Raw genomic sequence first — 26,156 nt, 5'->3', positions numbered from 1 at the left:
ACTGCAGTGATAGTTATACGTTGTCACATTAGTGAACGAGTCTGCAGAAATTTAGTTCAGGGGATACTCACTGAGGAATAGCTGGAAGAAGCACTGGATGCCAGCGAGAGCACTGAGCCATGAACTGCAGAGAGGGGGAGAGAAAGCAAGAGAGAGGGGAGAGAGAGGGAAGGGGGGGGCAGAAATATAAAAAAAAAGAGAAAGAGAGAGAGAGATGTTGACATAGTTTTAGTGCTTAGTATACAATTATATCAGTGTAAACCAGTCTGGTCTACCAGTCAGGCTACTGTGGAGCAACTCACCATCGTCACCAGGTTCTTTGTCCCTGAAGGATCCAGAGCGCATCATGCTCTTTGGCCGTTCGGCCAGTGATAGAGTGCTGCCCAGTGGTGAGGCCTGGTACAGCTCAAAGCCAGTCTCATGGGTGGGGATGCTGTTGGAGCGAGTCATCCTAGGAGTGCCTGTTCCAGGACTGTGTGCAACTATTACAGACAGCAGATGGTGCTATAAGTATTCCATTCTCCAAAGAACATAACAGCTTTTGCTCAGCAAACAACCCAAACACAAGTGAAATACAACAACAGTTCACACTGATACTACCCTCTGTCTAAAGTCTCATTGTACAGCTGTCACTTTTGATGATTAATCAAGTAATCACAGTCTTTTAAAAAAAGTCCACTAATAAAAATGGAATTGACTGAGCAATAACAAACAAATAGCCTTTTAACAATCCCGGAGTACTTAAGTGGAAAAGATAAACCAGGAAGTCCCTAAAAAACCTAATTAAAACATATAATAACACTGTGTGGCAAAAAATGTTTATTAATTAGTGTGTCTATCAGGCTCTATTTCTTACTATAAGAGGGACCAGTAACAGAATTTAAAATATGCTCTGTCTATAAGCAAGTCAATGATTACTCAATTTTTTTTTTTTGCAAGTAATCACAGCCTCAAAAGCAATGGTTGCATGCGCTCACCGATATTGTTTAGTGGAATCTTGCTGGTTAGCGTTGGAGATGGTAGCTGAGGAGGGCTGTCTATTGCACTTGGGCTCATGATTGTGTGTGAGTGACGTCTCTCTTTACTATTGTCTTCACTCTGAGACGAGCTGTGTTGGCTAAGGTGCATTGAAGGCACAATATTAGTCAACAGTCACATTATCACAGTGTTGGACCTTCTCATTATAGTGAAGCAGTTATATTATTATTATAATAACCATCATATTGTAATTAACCTGGACTATGTAAATTATGAGGATGAATGGAAATACCTTAATTCTTTCTTCGGTAGGGTATTTCTCTCTCTTTGTGAACTGCAAATGGAAGCGACATGGAAAGACTATTATTCAGATGGCAGCCTGCATAGGAATTAAAAGCTCAGGTGTCACAGAGTGAATAATTAGAAAGCAAAGCATGAACAGAGGGCTGAATGTACAATTAAGAATTCGGAGAGAAAGAGCATTTAAATACATGGAATGTTAGTAAGATTAGATTCTTTAATTCCAGATCTTTCTTTTTTTGGGTCACAAGTTGAAAGCAGTAAAGTGGTATCTATAATATCACTGAGTACAATAAAGAGTCTGCTTATTTTAATCTTGCCTTTTTCTGCAACAAATTCTGTATCTGGATAGGTGTAAACTGCAGTTAAACTAACCATAATCAACACCACTTACAAGGCAATTTAAAAGCAAAACACCATGCATAACACATGTAACACAATTTAAAACCATTAGCTTAGCAAGCATCATGTTCACTCAAAGCTCAGCAAATTTAGCAAATCTCTCTAAACGTGTCCACAAGTGGTATAATTTGCAGTTAAACAGGTAACACTATTTTTCAATTCAGTTCTGAAAACAGATGTCATGTTATTTATGTTTCTCTTAATATGTTACATATATAGATAACCCAACTTTCAATGCAGAAAAATATACAAAACAGAGAGGGCTATAGTGTGATACAGCCGAGTGTTAAAAAAAGAAACAACAGGAAGAAAGGGCATTTTTTGAGATGAGCGATACTGTTGTAGAAACGACATCACAGTACCAACTGCATACCACAAGTATCCAGGAGGATGTCAGGATAATGCCATTATCTATTTTTTTCACCGTTTGTTTGATTTCCCTCATTGTTAAATTTTTTTTTTTAGCAAACAATGAATAATCATTGAAGGCTTTTTCCAGCCTTTTTTTAATGTGGCCTTATTGTTTTCTTTCATTGTTTGTTCTTTAACTTGTCCTCTTAGATATCATGATGCACACATAATGTAAAAATGTCTTAAACTATCATGGTAACATATTTTTTTTCAATTCCACATCAAGCACACAAAACCCTACTTTTGCCAACTATTTAAATACCTTTATTTTAATGGTGTCACACAGACCACTCTCTGTATTTCACCTTTTCTAACGCACAAATGACTACCATGATATGGATGTTACCAAAAAAAAACAAAAAAAAACAAAACAGGATCACAACTGACAAGTGCACACTGACACATTTGCATACACTAACCTTTCCACTGTGAGGGTCAGAGAGGCTCTATTGCTTGCAGACCAGCTGCTTCCCAAACGTCTCTCATCCTGCTTGGCCGTGGGCTCTACCACAGTGTTCCCTGCTGGACACACACTTATCTGCAAAGGCAGAGACTCCATACTGCGATGTAGTCCAGAGAGGCGTGGATAGAGCAGGGGAGAGCTGCCCACTCTGCCTTCTCTCTCCCCTGGTGAGCCAGAGAAACAGTCTGAAGAGTTCACGTTGAGGATGGGTGCAGGGCTAGGCATTAGACCAGGAGCAGTTGGACTGCATAGAGACGATAAATTCTGAAGTTTGGGCAGCACTTTAGGAGGGCGATGGTCTTCCATATTTAATACACTGCAGTCCAGGCTATTGGAGTTGACTTTATCCAGGTGGGTGGGTTTGGACAGCGTTTTGGCACTCAAAGGCCTGGGAAGACTAAAGTAGAGAAAAGAGTATACCCATATATAAAAAAATGGTTTATGTGCTGTATCTAGTATGTGCAAAGATTTTTAGGCTTTTAAAACATTCTTTGAAGGAATAAATAGCTATGCCATGAAATAATTTCAATGTAACATAGTAGGCATGCAACTTAATTTAACATTTTAACTTAGTACTATTATATGTGGCGAGCCAATTGGCAGGTACTGACAGTAGAACTTAAGTAAATATTACCAGTGAAAATTTGGCGAAGTCAGATCAGAGTATTTCCCCATGTTGGATGGCTGCCTGAGTCCTAGTAATTTGGAGGCAGGTTCTATGCTCTGTGTGGGTGTGGAAGGCCCATTCTTCACTGCTCCACTGCCTCCACATTCAGAGTCTGACACCACTGCCTTTGCTTTCGCCTTCTCCTTCTCCCTGTCCGTTTGATTCACTGGGCCACTCCCACTCATAACAATTCGTCCAGAGCTTTTCCCACTACCTGGTTCCTTCAGCTTGGACTGCGGAACCACAGGTTTGAGGCTGAGCAGACCACTATCTATATTGCTGCTAACAGGACGAGGCCCAGGCTTACTTCCTGTCAAACTCAAAGTGCTGGACTTGGCAGGTCTTGGGAGACTACGATACTGGATGTTATTTCGAGAGTTGGGAGCCAAAATGCCCTGATTGCAATTTGACACATCAAGGCTGGTTTTACAACTGCTGCTGTTACTGCTACTTCCACTTGAAGGTTTTACTGGAATGCCAGAGGACTTAGAAGTTTTGGTTGTGGAGGCTACTGAGACAGAGTTGCCAGTAGAGTTGAGAACCGTGGCAGTGCCAGTAACTGGGGCAGGCTTTTTGAAACCAAAGGAGTTGCTGGTTCCAGCAGAAGGTCGGACTAGGCCGGAGACTGGCTTGCGGTTCTGACTCTGATCTTTCCCTGCATCTGAACATGAGCGCTGTAGACCAGATGATTTCACTGCCATCTTTGCTTTGCCCACCACTCTTTGGTCATTTTTTGTTGCTGAAGGGAAATGCAAATAAGCACAAACACACTGCATTAAAATTTATTAAATCAGATAAAAATGGAGTATACATAACAACATAATCTTTTGTATTTGTATAATACAACTATAGTGTGGTGTAACTAGTAAGTGTTATGTGATTACTCAGAATTTTCCAACTTTGAATGCTAGAATAAGGTATCTACTCAGAGTTTCCCTGCAAAGCAGAGGGAAGTGCACTTAGATTAGTGAGAACAGTAACCACACCCAACTGGAAAGCCAACCAATTATGTTCCACTGAACATTACCATGTGTCTGAACAACAAAAACATACAAAATAAAACCTGTGATATAACTAGCATTAGGGTTACCATACTGCTAATCTGTATTCTCTTTGTGGTGGTACATTAGCCATTTAGTCCTTTATGTTTCTAAATAATACAGTCATCTGCAGATGAATGTGACAAATTCTCAAGAACTAGTCCATCAATATGACAAAAGGGCACACTAGGAAGCCGCTACACCACTAAACGACAATTTGGTAAATGTGACCCAAAAGATAAAAGGTAACAAAAAGTGAACAAAATGAGTTTAATTCACATTATTGTCCCGGAGAAGAAGGCAAATAGAATATATAGCTGCACGTTAATATAACTGACAGTATGGTTAATAGCAACCTAGATCAAGAGTCAGCGCCAACAAAGAAAGTCCAAAATTGAACTAGAGATCATTTGTAATTTGTGTATTAGAACTGTCAGTATTTTTCTAGCAACTTACAGATTCATGTTTAAACATTCTAATCCTTTTGCCATACATTTTTAGCCTAAAGCTTGGAATAACAATGCTGCTTTGCATTGGAAAAAACAGAAGGCCACGGAATTAAGTGCACATTTCTAAGAGTGCTCTGGGACTGATCATTACTGTGCTTAAAACCAAGGGAGCCGCTATACAGGCCCAGAGAATCTGCAAAATCAGCTACTCCTGCAAGCACAGCATCAATCAGGCAGATGGAATAACACTGAATCCACAGAAGGCCAAAAATCTAATAAATCAAATTACACTATACTTTTGTTATGAAAAGTGCTAACATCTAACTTACGCACTTAACCCCGCACTTGTTTTGCTGCGTTGAGGACAAGGTTCTCAACAGCATCACTGCTGGAGTTTAATCTTGTTGCTGAGAAAAGAAATCTCAACATCCTTTCTTCCATCACCCCTTACACAGTGATACACATACACACATATAGAATCATTTGTAAAAATAACTAGTATGTGCAGAAGAGATCAGTTTGTAGGAAGGTATGTTTACTCAGGCATTTCTAAGAACACATTCTATCAAGGTGTGTCATTTTTGTGTGTGCCATGTTAGGTACAAAATGCTACATTTACACATCAGCACTCAAAAAAAGAGAATCAGGACCAAAATCTAATCCATCAAATACTAAGAACTATATTATGGTAGAACGAATATAGGACAAGCATAGTTCTGTGCACATATACTGTATGCCAGAAGGTTTTCAGGTATCCCTTCAGATTAGTGAATTCGGCTATTTTAAGGAGCGCCCATTGCTGACACACGTGTTCAATTGCGCGCGCACAACACACACACACACACACACACTTGTGTAAACTTGTATACTCTCCACAGAATAGCACTGCCAATAGAATGGGCAAGATCACCAGGCCCAACCTCTCCAGCACTGGGCTGTGGATCAGCGCAATTGCATTCGTTGGTGTGATGAAGCCCCATCTAATACCTTCTGGATGGGTTGGAGTGGTGTTTCTGATTCAGAACTAATTATCCGACATCAGTACCTAACCTCACTAATGCTCTTGTGGCTGCATGATGTCAAATCCTAAATGTTTCAATATCTAGTTTAAAGCCTTCCTAAAAGAGTTAAGGCTGATACAGCAGTAAAGGGTGGATAAACTCCCTATTAATACCTTGCAAGCAATCAAAAGCAAACCGGATTTCCTTGGAAGTGACAGAGCAACAACAGTTTACTCTATCTATATTTTTGTTCTTTTTAGTTCTAAGCTATAAATCTCTACCAGTAAAAACACAGGCTTAAAGAGAACTGGCTGAGTTGGGTGCTGAACCCCATCCCCCCTACCAACACACACACACACAAGTCACAGGCAGCAGCTGGCTGGGGCTGATGCCAGTCCTCTCTGTACCACTGAACAGAGCTATCTTTCTCAATTCAGTGCTTTTACTAAACCCCAGCATCAGATTTAACGACGCAGCACCAACTGCAAAGGCTGTCATCATGGTGAAAAGAGGGTTTGCTGGGAGGGATAAAGTGGATGGGGCAAAGGGAATTTGTTTTTAATGATACCAAAACCATTAGAATTGGCATAATATCATTACATGCTGCTGGCCATCATGACTGAGCCAACCATAAACCCACTGATGGTGCATCAAGAACATAGACGATATGTTTATTTACAAAATGGTCAGCAGGCTGTTACTGTGACAGGACTCAGTGCTCTGATTATATTTGTTTCATTTAGTAAACACTGCACTGATAAGTCCATTTAATAGGTTTGCCTGCTTAGAAGGCCACTTTTGTTCCTTTTATCTGGCCTGCCCTAGCTGGCACTAATGCTAGATAGCCATAAACCCGCAAATGTGGGACATGTGCGAGCATGAGGCATCATCTGTGTGTTTTTGGGAAGACTCACATTGGATGAGCAAATCTGTGATGGCACATGGTTCATCTTTTTGGCAATATATTTTGATGGTTCCAAAGTGCACAGCAATATTTGGTTTCCTTTTTAGGACACTTTGGGATTACTATCTATGCTCTTTTTTTTTGTTCAACTCAGTCTGCGTGTTAGCTTTAGCAGAACTTACCTCCCAGTGCTTTCTGCAAGTTCTGTGGGTTGTGGGTGATTGGAGAGGTTATGCCCACCGGGGGTTTGCGACCCTTTTTCAGACCGGACTGATGATTAGGTGCCTGTGGCTTCCTCAGTTCACCTTTGACCCCAGCATCATCCTGCACCCGGAACTTCTTCCACTTGTTGGCCGACTCAGTCTTCAAGCTGCCTGTGTCATAGCATCCCTCACTCCTGCGTTGTGCCTTGGCCTCCTCACTGTACCAGGACAGACCACTCTCCACAAGCGAATGCTTTTCTGCATCTGTGCGCAACTGGGGGGCGGAGAAAGAAAAAAACAGGAAAGAGAGAGTGAACACTGTCGGTCATTGTCTTTCTGCTCAATTCAGTGCTCTTACTAAACCCCAGCATCAGATCTAACAACCCAGCACCAACTGATCAGTGTCATTGTCAGACAGATCATCAGTGCAGAAAATGCAATGTTTTTGTTTCTTATAGCAGTATTTCATACTGTCAAATGGCAAAACTCTTACGTGAAATGATTATGACTTCAGAGATCTAGGATAAATGTATACAGAGATAATAGTGGCCTTTGCAAAACAGTTGGTAGATGGCATTTGTTGAATATAGATACTGACAGACATTTACAAATTAATTGCATGTTGGGCACAGTTTAAAGCTTGTACTGGACTTGATGAACAGCAAGTACCCCTTGGAGGAACCTGGCATCAAGATTTGCCAATAGGTTCACCTAGCCTTAGCCAGGTCTAAAGGTAAGAAGATCCATTTTGAAATTTGATGACCTAGAACCACACATTACCACCATAACCAAACAAACAAAAAAGCTTTCACAAAATAAACAACCCACTACTGTTTTTACCTCCTTTAGCTTTACATGCTGACTCTACAGCTAACCATCCTGTGGCAATATATTTAGTAAATGCATACATAAAAAAGCTACACTGTTGCGCTAAAGAGTTTGACCAGATACTGATACATCACAACAACACACCATCCACCCCTCCAGTGTGCTTTATAGTCCACTTTTTATTACCCTAGTGTGATTTCTACACAGGCTCCAAGATAACCTACAACTATTTACTTAGTCCCAACGTGAATTATTTCTAAGTTTCAGCCAATAAAAGATTTTAGAAAAAGTCCTTCCAAAAATCATATTACATGTGCATCTCAAAAAAATTTAATATTGTAAAAAAAGTAAAAAGTAAAGTTCATTTTTGCTCATAATTTGATCAAAAAGGTAAACTGTCATATATTTGATATTCATTATACATAAAGTGACAGTTTTAGCTCAAGAAAATCAGAAATTCAGTATCTCAAATTATTAGAATATTTCATAAGACCAAATAGAAAAGGATATACAATACAGAAATGTCAAACCTCTGCCAAGTATGTTCATTTATATATACACCTGGTTGGGGCTCCTTTAGCTCGAATTACTGCATAAATGTGGCATGGTATGGAGGCTTGTGGTAGTGCCGAGATGTTACTGAAGCTCAGGTTGCTTTAACAGTGGCTTGTATTGCCAGGCTGGGTGTTTCTCTTCTTCCTCTTGACAACACCACAAACACTCTATGGGGTTCAGGTCCTGAGAGTTGGCTGGCCAATGAAGCACAGCAAACCATTTGGTAGTAGTTTTGTGAGTGGAGAAATGCTAAGCCCTGTTGGATAAGAAATTGGCATCTCCACAAAGCTTGTTAGCAGATGAAAGCATGAAGTTCTCTAAAATTTCCTGGTAGACGGCTGTGTTGCCTTTGGACTTGATGAAACACAGTGGACCAACAAAAGCAGATCACATGGCACCCCAAACCATAACAGACTACGGAAACTTCACACTGGACTTCAAACACCTTGGATTCTGCACCTCTTCACTCTTCCTCTAGACTCTAGGACCTTGATTTCCAAATGAAATACAAAACGTACTTTCATCTGAAAAGAGGACTTTGAACAACAGACCAGTTCTTTTTTCCTTAGCCCAGATAAGGCACTTTTGACATTGTCTCTGGTTCAGGAGGGGCTTGGTAATAGGAATGCGGCAGCTGTAGACACCAGCCTCAGTCCACTCCTTGTGAAAGTCCTCCAAGTTCTTGAATCAACTTTTCTTAACAATTGTCTCAAGGCAGCTGTCAGGCCCTCTGCTTGTGCATCTTTTTTCACCACATTTTTCCCTTCCTGTCAACTTTGCATTAATATGCTTTGACAGTGCAACTTTTTCAGCAATGACCTTCTGTGGCTTTCACTTCTTGTGGAGGGTGTCAATGATCGTCTTCTGAACAACTGTCCACAGTCCACAGTCTTCCCCATGATTGTGGTTGCGTGTGCTGGACTAGACCGAGAGACACACGGTATTTATACTGTTTGAACAGTAATTTACCCAAACTTGAAATGAAATATAATCTGAGTTACTGGATTTTTTCATGAGCTATAAGCCATACTGATCAAAATTAAAACAAAAAAATGCTTGAAATATGTCACTTTACATGTAATAAACATTAAATGACAGTTTAACTTTTTGAAATAAATTATGAACAAAACATTGTTTCATGATTTTTTTGAGATGCACCTGTACACAAGCATAATTTCTTGCAATTGCGGAGAGCAGAAAATCTCTCTAATAGAACTGCAGGTGTTTTTACAAAGAACACTTTCTTTATTGTCTTTCGTAATATTTCCAGTCAACTTTCAGGCAGCAATAACTAGTGCAAGTGTTATTTCCACAATCCAGCATATTTTGGAAGTAAATAAGTTAGGACTACAAATTCATTATCATTTACAGGGATGTAACAATACACTCAGCCCACAATTTGATTCAATTCACTACTGAGTGCTGGGTTCACGATTCAATGTTCTTGTGAAATTTTTGAACAAAATTCAAATGAAGAAAAATGATGACTATAATCATACTGTTGAACTTACTAGATTAATAGTGAATAATTAATAGAATGTCCACTCTCCACAATGTATTGTATTAGCTCCACAATGCATTAGGGGTGGGAATCTCTAGGCACCTCACGATTCGATTCAATTACGATTCAGAGGCTGCGATGTGATTATAAAACGATTATCGATGTATCTTGATGCATCTTTTTTCTATACAGGATTTCTATTTACTCACTGTCTGAGGACTTGGTACTTTTAAAGCAAAGTATTTGTAATGATCCATAATGCATTTACTTCCAATATCTTTCACTACTATACCAAATGCAAGTGATGTGCCAAATGAACTAGAGGGCTTTCATTCACTGCTCTTGTTTGGAGCACATGAGACACTGGCTGCCACTCATCTGTGATAAAAGGCGCTGTTACGGTGACATAAGATCCAATGGTAATGAATGTCCACGCAGCACACGTTATAGGTATCCTACCCGTTTTCTTTAGTGATTCGGTTTTGGTCTCGTTGTAGAGAGTGGGGATCGCTGTGTCAGTAAAATATCTTTGAGATGGGACGTGTGCAACATAGCACAAAAGCCCTGGTTCACAACAACTGAGAACTGGCGTGCAGACTGCAGGTCACACAGCAACGCAGTCTCGCCTAGCTAGTAGCTAACAAAAAGGCAAAGGAATAGATTTAAGACGAACATTTGCAGATGAATTGACTTACTCGCATTTATAAGCAGCGCAGTTGGTTTCCTGGTACGTTAAATCTGCAATGAGAGACTGTGAAATACTAAAAAGTTGTGAAGATGAAGTCAGCTTCTCTTTTGAATTTTCCCTTTCCACCTTAAATAGTGCCACATTTACATCCGGCGCCTCAGTCAGAATTTAAGGTGGAACGGAAAAATCTGAACAAGAAGCTGGCGAATGAGAAACAACTTCAGCCTCGTAAAACAGTCAAACGTTGAGAGACATTTTACAACAAACTATTCAACTTTTGAGGAAAAGTGTCCTAGCGGAGAGGGGAGGAAAGCGACTGAAGCTAAAGCTTAAAGCAAAGCAAAGTAAGTCTGCATTTTCCTTTAGGACATTAGCACATACTGAGACATACTGGACATAAAATGTTTTTGCTCCCAAGGTGGTTTGATTTTTGTTGAAAGGACAAAATGGCTCTTCTTATCATTTGGGTTGTTGACTCACCTAACCTAACCTAGCTTTTAATGCAGAGGGTCCCGTTGGACTGCTTCTCCCACCCCTACAATGCATATGGTCACAGTGTTGTATTGCGATACCATAATGTCACAATGCACTGTTACACCCCTGATCTAAAATCACCCTTCCAATTCCTTTTCCCTCTAGCAAGAACCCAAACTATTTGATCGGGGATAAGCATTTGCTCTGCTTTTAAGTATGTCAGTAAACTAAAGTTTATTCCCCAGTAAGACACTGCTGAATCTGAAATGAAACTACATTGATGGAGGGCGTATGCAGCATCTCAGAATAAGAATACAGATAAGGGGGTTAGAACTTTGGCAGGTGTGTCTGCAGGGGGTCAGAGACCTACTGATCCATTAGCTGGTCAGGACATTGAAAAACGCCACGAGACTCTGGCACAAGATCATCTCACTTCCTGGAGGGTGCTTACTGTTTCGGGTGTGGTTAACTAAGATTTATGACAGAATGAGAGGGAGGACTCTTACAATACTGTGCTAATCTGAATATATTTCCTTGACACAAAGCTGACATCGCTATGACGTTATGACGCTAACCTAGTGACTGAAAATGCATTAGGACTACCAAAAGACCTGGCGGTAGGATGGCTGCAGTCAGAAGCTTTTCTGGACCTACTGACCTATTGTCCTAATGGAATGTGCAAACCTGTGCACATTTGGCCTAAATTTGCCATGCTCCAAGTGATAAAAATACTGGCATATATAATTGAATGGGTGCGTAGATGCCATGTATTAGCATAACAGTGACCTGAGATGATGAGACAAATTGTCCTCCATTAAATGCACTTATTGGCCCTTATACATCAAAGACGCATAGAAACGAGCGCAGATTTGTTTGTCCTGATTCAGGAAGCTGTTGTACGTCAAGTGGTGATATAAGCGCAACTGATGAATCAGCTTCAGTGCATGGATACAAACTAGCTTATTACACATCAATTGTAATGGACATGCCCCAATTCGGCCTACTTTGTATATAATTTACTTGAACATGTCCTAACTCATGTAGATGTTTTGATAGTGAGCCAGTAAAACAAAATTATTCAGCAGGCTGAAAAATACAACTCTGTTTAAGCTATGTTATGTATTTTAGGGAGGTAGTTATCTGCTGTATTAGTTGTATGAAACAGAAGTTTTTGAATGGAAGCCATAGTAGCAGCATTTGTTTATATCAGAGTGAACATAAAAAACAAGAACATTCACTTTAGTACAAGAAAACCTATGTACACAGTTATGAGTACTGTCATAGTTATATGCTATTTTGTTATTGCTTATACTGTTGATAGTAATCATTTTGATCATTTGACCACAAATACAGCAGTTTTTCAGTACATGACTGAAGTGCCCTTGTCACTTAATCTTAATCTTAATGAATAAGGGCTATTATCTTACAACATCAGTCTCTCTCCCTCTTCCCCATATACACAGATGCACACATACTCAAACTGGGATATGTCGCCATGTTTAACCCTCCTGTTGTGTTCCGGTCAAATCTGACCGATTTACAAGTTTCCTCTTTAAAAAGTGTAGTAAATTTCATCTGTTTGTCATGAGGTTCCATGACTTTGTTCACACATGGTATTTGAACACCTAAAACAAATCTGAAATATTTTTATAAAAATTTGTGTGTTTTATGGAACTTGTATACACCCATGGTGTTCCCGGTCAAAAATGACCGGTTATTGGAAATGAATCCATAAGACTACAATTAGTGTATAAAACAGAGTTCAAGCACATATCAAGCACATCCACAGCAACCAGAGAAGGAGGAGTCAAAAGAAAGAGGTGCCAACTGTGTGCACCAAGAGATAAAAAAACTAGCTTTGTGTGCCACAGATGCGGTGTATATATATGCAAAGAACATGCAACGACCACAGTATATTGCCCCACATGCTCATGAGAGGACAAAACTGAGGAAAACATAAAAAACATAAGGATAACATTATGGCACTGTCTTTTCAGAGTACAATAGAAAATTGTAAATATGTTCATACAGTGTATGGTTCAAGCATTTCTCTTAAATTTTCCCTGTGTACATTTGGGCTTTTGTTTTTTAATAAATAAATCATACCGGTCAGTTTTGACCGAGAACACAAAAGTTGTTATTTTGTGCCACAGTTTAGAAAACTTAACTGGTTTCAAAAAAGTGACTTTGGTAAACATTTCAGTGAAGTACTCTGTGACAAACACTACAATAGGTTTCATCTTAGTATTCGTTATAGTCAAAATAATATGTATATAATGGTTTTTCCCTAAAAAAACGAGCGGTATGAGCTCAGGTAAATGAGGTCTGCAGGACATAAACAGCAAATACAAGTTCAAAACTTATAATGTTCACAAGAGCTGAAGTTCATAAAAAGATCTAACACAACATTAGGTGATAATATATGTATTATTGTTGATTTATAATGGAATAAAATGATCCCGGTCAAAAGTGACCAGGAACATTATGAGTGTTAGCCAAAACGAACACAACAGGAGGGTTAAAGATGTAGAGTCACGTGGTTCTCTTAGTAAAAGTCTGCTGTGTGCCTTTGACTAGTCTAAGATGCCTGTGCTTTAGAGAATCAGATTCCACTGAATACTGATTGAGTCAGTGTGTGGGTCCACATTCTGAGTCATTGCCAAGTTGTTATACATTATTCGCATTAGCAATAAGCTCCTGAGTGTGCACAAATTAGTTGGTAAATTAGTGAACTCATGTTGGAACTAACTAAATACAGAAACAAACCCTTAGTCAATCATTTAATGGGAAATCTTTCATGAAAGTTTAACATGTACATGTAATTCTTTTAATTTTACACAGTATAATTCTAATCACAACACACACCCCAACACATTATAAATTACAGAACGAAATATTAAAATCCTACATGTTCATGGTACTTTTTAGATTTGGTTCATGACACTTTACATACTGGTAAAAATAAAAAGAGATCACTCACCACAATGGCAGAGTTGCGGCGTGAGCCAATGGGAGTGGTCGGCAGAGAGTTGAGGGAGGAGCTGGCGTTGAACTCTTCTGAGCTGAGGTTATCTGAGCCATCACTCAAACCACTACTGATAGAGCTGCTCTCATCCCAGCTATAGAGATTATATAGAACAGAAAGGAGAAATAATATAACGCATGCTGTCCTTGCCCACAACTTTATAGGTAAGACTTGAAATAAACATCCACAGGATAATAAAAATAAATGCAACCACAACTGACAATGGAAAGCAATGATAAACCTCTCTGCATTATTAATCCTACTTCTAATCACTTGCAAAATTACAAAAGAACTGCTAAGTTTTTCAGAGGTAGGAATTATAAAAGTCCCTTTATTAAAGGTTGATGAAGTGGATTGTTTGTTTTTTATAAATTCAATATGACCCTGTACAGTCTGAAAAGACAGACACTCCTGCCAAGGCCTTTATTTGGTGATCAGCCATCACCACGTGGACTCTCATGGTGTCACATGGGCTCATTAATCACACTTCACACTATTCTGAGTTCCTAACTTGTTCATACTGACATGTTCTCAAGGTAATCATGGATTTAATATTCATTCAGTATTCTGATAATCAGTTTCTAACAGTAGTCATGTTTTGTTTTTGTTTTTTTTAGTTAATCTGAACTCTTCTGGCTAACGATTAGTCTCATTTCATTTCTTTATTCATTATTCACTTCTTTATTCATTACTCTCATTACTATTGTTTTCAGTTGAGTTATTGTTTAGTTAGATCATGGCAACTACAAGAGGACTGGTTCCTGTTTTAAGTCGTGGTTCCTCTAAAAACTCTTCCCCTTGCTCTTAGTGAGTTTTTTCCTTACCCATTGCCATGTTTGTCTTGCTGGCTTGAACCCAGATTTCTGCAAAAGTGCCTTGTGACAACGACTGCTGTAAAACCTGCTATACACACTGTGGACAAGACAGACCCTGTCCAGGTGGCACAGTACTCTTCCACAGACTGCCTGGAAGGAGCACTCAAATGTGTGTGTGTCTGTGTGTGTGTGTGTCTGTGTATTGAGGGGTTTTTCTTGCTCACTAGGGCTTGCAAGTCCTCAACTGTACCATATTTCAAGGCCAGCAACAGTAGATGCACTCTTGTATTATGTAACATTTGTCCTCATACTTGTTTCATGCACACACATATCAATTAAATAATCTGTCCTAGAAATGAAATGTACAGTGAGGAAACCTTGCATATGCTGATAAATAACAACACGTTATTTTCACAAGCAAAAAAAAAAAAGTTATTGCAATAACTAGTACTGCTACAACAACTGCTAGTACTGCTACTGAATGTTACAGTGTTGATGATGTACCTGAGGACATACTGTTATAATTATCAAAGTAGATGTCTACAGCACAATCAATATCAACTGCCGTTTTATAGCCTGTCATATCGAAAAATTATCAGCTTTAAATGACCTATTAGAGAACGAATACAACACTGATCATGTTCTTACAGATTACTTGCAAACATGTATTACCCACCGTTCATACTGAGGCATGCTGCCTTAGTGAAGCATACTTACACTCAAGGCATTGCATATTATATAATTCAGTACTGGCACACATCTTAACAAAGAAGTTGTCCTTGGTTATGTTGTCCATGTGGTTATAGAGAAGAGGCATGTTTTCCAATTGGCTGAGTGTATAGGTCAGACAGTAGCTTCAAGACAGACCGGGCTCAAAAGATGGGGACAACCTAAAGATTAGATTTAGAGTAGTAATGGAGCAAAACAGTTGACTTTGGTGGTACATTCCTCATTCAGAACATTCTTTTGGAAACAAGCTGTCAGTACAGCCCCATACAGAGGTTGTTTAATATGGAAAGATACATTCAGAAGCCAAGTAGTTTGAAATGGTCCACGTCAAGAGGAAAATTCAGTGACAGGACGCATCATGGAAACACTGGAGTGGTGTATGTGTGTCTGTATGGCTTGTGTTGAAAAAGAGCAGTAATAACCCCAACTTCATATTATTTGCAAGGTAAAAATTTTAAACCGTGGACATTTTTCTTTGTTTATAAAAGTATAGTTATATACCCAAGGATTAAACATGGGTTTGCTAACAAACAGCCTGGCACATTTACATATAGTTATTTTAATCAATGCTGCTAGACCTTGCTGAGTTGTTCAAAGCCTTCAAATGATACAGTCCCAAAACCTTCCTGAGTGAAAAAACAAAGTAGGCTTAGCTTAGCTATCTGATGGTTAACACTCTCCCAGGTTAAAGCAGTGATAGCCCATACTTGAGATGATGATCAGGATTTGATTCATGTGTTGTTTTGAAATATGTCTAGCTTTAGACCCTGTTTTGTGTGAGACCGTAGAGATGAGTTTCATACAATAGTACTGTTTGCTCTGCGTCATATCAAATGACGTTGTTCCACCTGTGTTGCTGAAAACTTTAGCAGATTCTCACTTCTTTCAGATCTTCCATTTCACTGCTGAAATCCATGACCAGTAAGGTGGTGTGTCAGAAGTAGGGGCATTTATTTTCATTGTCTACAGAACAACAAGCACCGTAACCGAAAAGCAGTTGTATCCTTTACGTTATGAAAAATTGTCAACTTCTCTGTGGGTGCCACGAAAAGCACCATAAGTAATCCATAGCAATACTGAGCATGACTCTTCTTTAGTCACTCACTCATCCAATATGGAGGAAAAGCTAGTTTACTTTTCAACAATTAATTGTATCTTGCTTTTTCTGTGATTTGTTATGGAAATATTATCTAATGGTGTTCTTATGTTTACCCACTTGTCAGTGAAATATGTCAGTGAAAAAAAGCTTTCATTGCTATAACCTTCACGAACCTTCACGCACGCGAGGATGTTCTATCAGTGATGCTGCACGACCATCCCTTTTAACGGAATCAGTGGAGATGGACGTGAGATTTTAACCAGATGGACTTAGTAGACAGTCATATGGTGGGCCTACGGGCCAAAATTTCTGGCAAATGTACAGGCAGACTGCTCCACATTGTATTGTAGTGCTTAATATTGTGCTTCTATACATATTAATGAAATACAAACTCAATAATTTTGTTAGACAGCTGCAGATTAAAAAAAACTAAAACACTGTGATCAAAACTAATACTGAGTCAACTGATCATTTAAATGATCAAAAAGCAATGCAACTGACGTGTTAAAACATATCATTAAGAGTATGTCTTACTAAGAGATCTGAATGCTATAAAAGCATTTGTTTGCATATTATATGATACATATTAGTTGTGACAGCAAAGCATGAGTAAGAGCAAAGGCGCTTTCTTAATTCATATTAAAAAATAAGCACATATACTATTTTGAGTAAGAACAGTACTATAAGTAAGAAAGAGACAGCATCCTTTGACTCCACTCACCCTCTCCTTTTAGAAAAAGACTCACAAAAGTACAATAATGCCATGTCTAAGCTACACTGTAATTGTAGGGGGCCTGCATCCTGCCAACTGGAAAAAGAAAGAGTGATTTGAATATTAAGTGTTCTCCCTTTTAATACACACACACACACACACACACACACACAGCAGTATGGAGCAGAGATAAGAGCAGTATGGCTTTGCTGAAGAACGCTTAAGTTATCCAAGCACCATTTGAATTGTTTGTTTGTTTTTTTGTGAGGAGCAGTAGCCAAATTGAAAAGTTAACATGGTTTCTCTGCTGCATGTGGGCTGACAGACCAGGCAAAAACAAAACAGCAACACACACTTATATACAGACTGTATATACAACCCCATTTTCTAAATAAGTAAAAAATATAAAAATTAATAATAACAAAAACAGAATACAATGACGTGCTAATCATTTTAACCCTCTATTTAAATACTTAATATTCAGCTTAAAAGACAACATATCAAATGTTGATTTTTTTTTCTTTCTAAATGTGCCCCTTTTGAATTTTATGTGTAATGCTAAGAAATCTCATAACTAATTAGATTATTTGACAACATGATTTGGTGTAAAAAGAGCAGCCCAGAAAGGCTACGTATTTCAGATGCTGTTCACCACCTTAATTACCACAAGAATAATGTTTCTCAAGGTGAAATAGCAAAGAACTTGGGACTTCATTGTCTATGGTACACAATCTCATTGAAAGATTCAGAGGAACCAAAGAAATCTTTGTATGCAAGGGACAAGGCCAAAAACCAATATCGTCTGGCCATGATCTTCATGCCCTCATGTGGCACTGCACTAAAAACAGACATGGTTCAGGTTGGTTCAGAAAACCAATGTCTATGAACACAATTTATCGTTGCATCCACAAATGCAAGTTAAAGCTCTGCCATGCAAAGAAAAAAAAAAAACATAAAAACAGGATTCAGAAATGTCATCGCCTTCTCTGGGCCATAGCTCATTCAAGATGGACTTAGGCAAAAAGTGTTCTGCGGTCTGATGAATCAAATTTTGAAATTTCTTTCGGAAATTACGGATGCCGCATGCTCTGCGCTAAAGAGCAGAAGGACGATCTGGTTTGTTCTCAACGCACAGTTCAAAAGCATCCGTGATGGTATGGGAGTGCATTATGTGCACATGGCATGGGTGACTTGCACATCTGTGAAGACACCATTAAGACTGAATGATACATACAGGTTTTGGAGCAATACATGCTGCCATCCAGACAATGTCTTTTTCAGGGAAGGCCTTGCTGGTTACAGCAAGACAATGGCAAACCACATTCTGCACATACAGCATGGCTCTATAGTAAAAAAGTCTACATGCTAAACTGACCTAACTACAGTCTAGACCTGTCACCCACTGAAAACATTTGGCGTATTATGAAACAAAAAAATTGACAAAGGAGACCCTGAGCTGTTGAGCAGCTGAAATCCTACATCAAGTAAGAATGGGAAAACATTTCACTTTCAGAACTACAGCAATTGATCTCAGTTCCCAAATGCTTACAGAGTATTGTAAGGCATCAAAATGGGCACATATTTTTCAAAAAACAAATTCAGTTTGTTTCACTAACTGACATGTTGACTATTTCCAGTTAAATTTAGGGTTCAAATGATTTGCACATCATTGCATTCTGTTTTATTTACATTTTGCACAGCATTTACACTTTTCTGGAAACGGGGCTGTAAATGACTTTTGCTGACTATTAATACTTTACACCGCTTTGTCAAACATTTGCATACAGTAGTTCCCAGGAAATCACTCCGCAAATAACAAAGCAATATACCTTAATTAAAAACCCAAACAAAATCCCTTATCCAATCAAACTGAGGGTGAGACTCTTTGGACTTTGTAGAACACACCCCAGAAGCTATGGACTTCTGAGTTCAATTTGCTAATGGCTTTGTGCCGATATGTTGATATCATCACATTATTTAGAGGCACATACACCGAATTTTAGCATGTTCTTTTTCTACTTTTCCTAATTAATTTTCCCAAAAATTATACAAAGTGTAGCTTTAAGCTACAGCACAAATATCACAAACTTCCTTTGGAAGAAGCCTAATGGTAGTAAATATATTCACCTCATGCAACAATAAGTGTTCCTTTTGCTTTGCCCATCCCGAATACCAGAATGCCAGATGACAGGTGGCAAGACTTCTGTTTGCAGTGCCAGTTGGCCACATATCATTTAATTTAGAACCAGATGGAGAAAACAGGACATGCGTGAAAAGGAAAATGCACTACATAAAATAGTGCTCCAAAACTCATCTTTCACTAAAACTAGGGCCGTCGGCATCGATTATGCTAGTAATCAAGCAATCTCTTGATTATTTTGATAATTAATTAACTGATCAAACCATAACCATGTACTGAACTGTACAATAACAAACTATGCATAGCCTTTCAAATATAAACTAGGAACTCTTTAAAAAAACACTATGTGGCAAAAAAAACATACATGGGTGTATCCATTAAGCTCTGTTTCCTACTGTTAGATAGTTCAGTAAGAGAATTTAAAATGTGCATCATGTTCAACTAAATAAATCACTGTTGGTTCACTATTCACTGTCAATTGACTTGACTCTGGAGCCGGTGTTATTAAAGATCAAAAATGTCTGAGTATATATATTTTTTAAATGTATGTGAATGAAACACTAAAGCAAAGATGTTAATACCAACACTTAGTTTTAGTGCCAAATTGTGGCTTAGTTATGCCTGTTAGCTAGACAAGTTAATAGCATTTTCATCCAAATAATTGATTTACAGTATCAATGATTTTACACTATTTTTGCAACACAAATGATACATATTTGAAATCAAATAAAACAAACTGATTGAGTCATGACATTCTTGTGTAGCAAGCAATTCTACACCCAAGACCAAACCTCATTTTCAGGTCTTCAAGGGCTCAGCTTTCAAAGTTAAAATCAAAGTACTATGTAAAAAAAATTTGCATGTCTCTGAGGGTTTCAAAATTGGCTGAGAGATAATAAATGACTGAGACTTGTAGCACAGATGGTCATCAACACGGGATGTAAGACCACCTAACTAAGCTTCAGAGAACAGATTGCCTTGACAACACTGAACCAAGAGTACCCCTCCAAACAACATTCAGCTTATCAAGACATAGGGGAAACATAAGCTACAAGTGAGTTCAAGACACATGTATGCAAACGTTTCAATAGCACCAGTTTGGAAATCTATATAATAGATTTGAGGATGTTAATGACATTTGGGGTACACCACTGCACTTTCATATTATGCCAATGATGCTAAAACCTTGCATACAGGAATCCTTACAGAGTAAGCTTTTACTGACAAGAGCTTTCTGTGATATTTTTACTAGGAACCATCATTTATCCAGTACCAGCTTTTCGTTTAAAACAGTTTAAAACAGTTTAAAACATTTTCCTACTTGAATTATAGTTGATTGTATTTCTTATTCAATTCATTAAAAACAACATGAAACATGTAATTCTTATGTGTTCTGGAACAATTACAGTGCTACCAAGCCAAATGTGCTTGCAAAAAGGGATTACTGGAGATTACAAGTTAGAGTAATTGCTCTATAATTGAGGTTTATTCCTTTTGTCCAGAGGATTATGCTTGACTGCAGGTTTATACTGACTAAGCAGAAGTGAGTTATGACCAGCACCTGGCTCCTCTGTTCTATAAAATGATCTAATGAAAACTATATTTAATATATTAGTCAAAGATAACCCAAGTAAAGACTAAATGCTATTTTTAAATGATTTCATTTATTGAAGGAAAAACACTTCAGTTCTACCTGGCCCTTGTGAAATAGTCATTGCCCCCTACCTACTAAACTGACCAAATTCAATTGACTACTGGGTTCAGGTTTACTAACCCCACCAAGGCAGGATTACTGCCAGACCTGTTAATTCTAAACATCACTTGAATAGAACCATGTCTGGCAATGTGAAGCAGGTTAGAAGGTCCCAAAAAGCGGAACATAATTCCTCATTGTAAAGGGATTCAAATACAGACATGAAACAAAGTCACTGAAATCCACCAGTTTGGATAGGGTTGCAAAGCCATTGCTAAAGCTCTGGGACTCCAGCGAACCACACTGAGATCCATTATCCACAAATAGAGAAAAGTAAGAACAGTGGTGAACCTTCCCAGGAGTGGCTGGCCTACCAAAAATATGCCAAGAGTGCATCAACAACTCATCCATGAGGTCACAAAAGAACCCACACAAACACATCTAAAGAACTGCAGGCCTCACTTGCCTCAGTTAAGGTCAATGTACATGTTGCCGGCACCAGACCTAGGGGATACCTGGGCCAGCAGCAAGTGGTACGCAGGCTGGGCAGCACTGCGAACCTATGGATCTGTGGATCAGTGGAGAAACGAGACAAAAATTTGTGTCTAGTTGAAGCCAGCGCGAGTTTATTTCTGAACTGCGTATGCTCAGAGCTTGAAACTAGTGTTTCTCAAAGCAATCCACAAGGGAGTAGAGCGCCATCTCCTGGTTAAATGGCAGCATATAAGACAAAATAGAAACTTTTGGAAAGCTATTAGAGTAGTTCTGATCATCAAATAAATGTTTTACATGAACTTTAGATAGAGGCAATTTCTTAACCCTCTACACTCTCCCCTGCTTTAAGAGATGTCTCCGGACATCTAGAACTAAACTAATAAATGTTATTCTAAATCGTCACAAGAGGTCTACTGTCTATTACTGTCTAGTCCATGTCTCTGAGTGTTTGTATCTATATACACCTTTTGTGTGGTGAGTTTTTGTGTTGGTCCTTTGTCAAAGTCTAACAAGTCCAAAGTACTGGTCTTGGGTAATAGCAGGCTTCGGTGAACGCTGGATAGGCTGCTATGGGGTAAGGCCCACATGTAAACACTGCATTGACTCCTGATCTCCAAGGTTGATATGAAGGCTGTCCCAGCTGCTCATATGTGAATATTTCTCTGGATTTTGCAGCTCGAGTGAACCTCCTCAAAGGCAGCTCTGGGTCAGGCTCATCCTCTTCTACGGGCTGCTCTGGACTTGCATCGTGAAGCTGGTTGTCTTTTTCGGGCAGTTCCTGGATTTCCTCATAAGCAAGTGTGTCATCTTGTATTGGTGGTTGGTTTGGGTTTGATCCTACCAATGGCTCAGATTCTTGCTGCATGCTCTCTGATTCCTCCACTTGTCTCACAGGCTGGAATTCTGGTGCTACAGCTCGGAGACGGCAGTAGGGTTGTATGGAGGGCTGGGACGGCTGGAGTTGAGCCGTTCTCCTTTTACACACAGGTAACGGTCGAAGATTATAAAAGAATTCTTCTTCTTCTTCAGCAGAATCATCAGAACAGTGCTCGGCTACTGGTCTGTGGTTCGTTCGGCGATAGTTTTGCCTGTGGCGTTTCTTTTGTGTCTCATGAGTCGGCTCATCTTGTTCAATTGGCAGGTCATTTACAAGCAGTAAATGGTTGCGATGCAAGACACGTACAGTTCGGTCTCCCATCTCAGCTTGAACTCGATAGACAGGTCCCTCTCCTATCTTTTCCATCACTCTGTGCACCTTGTTCTCCCAGTATGAACGAAGCTTACCTGGGCCACCCCTCTCGGACAAGTTGCGAACGAGTACGCGATCCCCTGGCTGAAGCACAACACCTTTCGCCCCTCGTTCGTAGCGCTTCTTTCCTTTGACAGAGCACTTCTGACTGTTTCCTGAGACGATCTTGTATGCCTCCTGCATTCGAGAAGCCCACTTCTGTGCATACTCTTGTCTGGTCTGAATCTCATCTTCTGGTTTAAGGTTAAATAGTAAATCTATGGGCAAGCGTGGAGCTCTTCCATAAAGGAGAAAAACTGGTGAGTAGCCCGTCGCTTCATGTCTCGTACAGTTGTACGCATGAACAAGATGAGGCAAACTTACTTAAACTTACTTGGGAGTACCAACTGTTTATGCGTTCCCATCTGCCTGTACAGAATTCCTTTGTCTAGTCTCAGTCTGTTCCATTCATTCACTAGTCTCCATGTCTCTCGCCCCATCTGTCTCTTGTCTTTGTGATTGTGGTTCCAGCAGCTTTGTCATTGGAATGTCTTTGAAAAACAGAGCATGTCATTTAGATATGGGGAGCAGCATTCATCTCTCAGACCATCAAGGATGCCCTCCATCGACCTTTGGAATGCTGCAGGGGCATTAGTGAGGCCGAAAGGGAGATGATTCCACTCATAAAGCCCCCAAGTGGTATTAAAAGCAGTCAAATCAGGGGAGGAGTATGGAGAAGTAGATCTTCTTATCCAGCCATGATCAAGCAAATTCTGTACATACTCCTTTACCTCCCTGTACAGCGGCTTTTGAATGGAATTATAGCACTTCTGTACAGGTGTTTCATCCCGCAGATGTATTTTCAGTTGCAGGTCTGGGATGTACCCTATGTCAGCATCATCCTTTGCGAAGACATCTGACTCATTGTACAGCATTTCTTTTTCCACCTTTTGTTCATCCTCAGCAAGATGTGACAAGTCAACAGGAGAATGCCACTTCTCTTTAACTGTCGTTTTAAAGGACTGTTGCTTCAAAGGAGTCACATCTTGGTTGTGACTATCCTCTTCCCTTAAACCAAGCTGTGCTGTGCATGTGTTAGCGGTAGGGAGGGACTCGGGAGCCCCAAAAAAATGCCCTACCGGCTGCACTTCTATCATGTCTTCGAGAGTGCCCAGAATAGTTCTCTGTGGGAGATAAATGTCATGCTTAGTTGCGTTCTGAAGGGGAATCTTTACAAGCTTAGAGGACCCACTTGGAACATCTACTAGCGAGGAAAGTGGCTCTAAACCCTCAGGGCAATAACTCAGAGGACTAGGCTGGAAGAGCATTGTTCCCCCTTTTGGCTTTGTTCTAACTCTGCACTTGGCTTCATAGATATGACCTGCAGGAACCGTTATACCCTTCTTTCCAGTTCTTGCAATGAATGACAGATATTTTCCTTCAGATTCCAGCAACTGAAAAGCAGAGACCAGGGACTCCACTGCACTCCCACTGACAGCCCAGGCTTCCTTCAGCAAGGCTGTGATATCAACCGCATTCTGTCGATCTTTGTTTTCTTTGATGATCTCTGCAATGACATTGCTACCTAGCAGAGCACAGTGAACAGAGTTCTGACCAATTAATATAGGTACTCGGATGGCTACCTGACCCTGACTCTCACTACATACTTGGAGATTAACTTCTGCCCATCCTTCAAAGGGAACTCCTGTCCCATTAGCTGCAGATACCTTGAGAGGGTGATCAGTGAATAGAGTGTCGAGGGGCAGTGTTTTCTCTATCCATTCTTTCCCCACGATGGTCACCTGAGCTCCGGAGTCAAGCAACATTTGAACAGGAGCCCCATTGATTGCACATGAAGAAGCATTCGAATGGGAGGCTTTTCAATAGCAGCGGTCACTCCCACCCCGTTTCCCGACGGCTTCCTCTGCAAGCAGCCATTTGCCTTATGCCGCTCCTGACCACACATGAAGCAATGAGAACAGCTCATGTTGCCCTGCTGCACACAATTCTGACACCTGCCCCTCATTTCAGATGCCGGTGTAGGGAGGTGAACTGAAGGTGAGGAGAAGTCCCTAGGAGTAATGCTTTCAGGGGGTTTTACCATCTGAGACAAGCTTTTAGTTAATGAGGACACTTGGGCTGACAGTTCCATTATGGCCGCACGGTTGGCCTGTAATTCTGAGTCAACATCAGTCGGTTTAGACTGCTCATTCTGTCCACTACTGGTATGCTGAGCTGCATTTACAGTCACTGGTCGGGTTTTAGTTACTGTCCCAAGGCATTGTAACCTCTCTGCCTCCTCACTTGTGGACCTAGTGATCTGTTCTAAAAGGCAATCATCACTAAGCTGCAAGTCTGTGAGGTAAGGTTTGAGATCATGTCTAACGTGGCTACTTTTCTCATTTAGCCCCTGGTAGAGTGTGTGAAGAAATGTGCCCTGGACAAGCTTCCGGTCATAGCTAAAGTCAGCACTGGGTTGCTGTGACTCAAAAAGAACTCTGTTTTAAACCCATAATTTGATACAAAAACTGCTGTGGGCTCTCTTTATCTTGCTGCCTAGCATTGCTTAACTCTAAGAACAGTTCAGTGCTGCTTTTATCTCTAATGTGGGAGCGGAGAAATCACTTTAACTCATCTACAGTCAGGTCATTTTTATTAGTAAGCATCTCCCTAAAAGTACCAGGTTTGGTTATCTTAAGCACTGTGCGGATGATCTCTGACTCACTAAACCCTTCTTGTAGCCCTTCATCTAGTTGTTTACAAAGGATATTGTAGGACATGTCAGAGCCTGCATCAGAGATTTGACCACCATGAAGTTTAAACTCTCGACGTGGAAACAGGGCAGCTACATCAGTGAACCTCACAACCTGATCAGCGATGCTGGAAGGTGGACTGGCCCTACCCAGGAGAACACCACTAGCACCTCTTGTAGAAGATCTAGCGGGTGTAGGAGCAGTGGGATGTCTGGACGAGATGTTAATGTCTCTGTTCCTAGGCAAATGTGGGGTGTCGCTGACAACAGCTTCTGCAGTTGGGTGTAGTTCAGGAGAAATGTGATCATGATGAGCTGGTGAGACAGGCCCTGGCTGCTGAGAAGGCGTGTGGTCCCTGTCAAGTGGTATGGCATTGTCAGTTCTATCTGCTTCTGCTTCTTTGGCTAACAGGTCAGTGAGCATGTCTTCAAGGAAGAGAAGCTGAGACATGCCTTCATCTTCCATGTCTCTCAGTTGCTCACTTCTTATGTAATCGACAACAAAGTCATAAAGTTCTGGTTCACTCAAGTCGGACAGGTTGAGAGTCGCTTCATCCTCATCAATCACATGTGCAACAGTCTGCAGCTGACTGGCATTCAGAAC

The 26,156-nt window shown here is 40.0% G+C and overlaps 1 protein-coding gene across 3 annotated transcripts in view; it reads right to left on the bottom strand.

Annotated features, from left to right (window-relative positions):
* Window positions 1-26,156, bottom strand: part of nav1a (neuron navigator 1a) — a 94,159-nt gene that overhangs the window by 21,313 nt on the left and 46,690 nt on the right. For all 3 annotated transcript variants that reach the window (XM_036591855.1, XM_036591857.1, XM_036591858.1), the window contains 8 exons: window positions 13,845-13,983; window positions 6,798-7,092; window positions 3,189-3,960; window positions 2,511-2,951; window positions 1,271-1,312; window positions 978-1,117; window positions 303-482; window positions 72-124 (listed from right to left, as the gene is read on the bottom strand). In XM_036591855.1, the coding sequence (XP_036447748.1) occupies window positions 72-124; window positions 303-482; window positions 978-1,117; window positions 1,271-1,312; window positions 2,511-2,951; window positions 3,189-3,960; window positions 6,798-7,092; window positions 13,845-13,983 (2,062 nt within the window). The remainder of the gene's footprint in view (window positions 1-71; window positions 125-302; window positions 483-977; window positions 1,118-1,270; window positions 1,313-2,510; window positions 2,952-3,188; window positions 3,961-6,797; window positions 7,093-13,844; window positions 13,984-26,156) is intronic.

The sequence above is a fragment of the Colossoma macropomum genome, unplaced genomic scaffold (assembly GCF_904425465.1).
Source record: "Colossoma macropomum unplaced genomic scaffold, Colossoma_macropomum, whole genome shotgun sequence".
In the NCBI taxonomy this organism is placed as follows: Eukaryota; Metazoa; Chordata; class Actinopteri; order Characiformes; family Serrasalmidae; genus Colossoma; species Colossoma macropomum.
The sequence above is the reverse complement of the archived record's forward strand: the minus strand, read 5'-3'. Positions and strand labels throughout refer to the sequence as shown.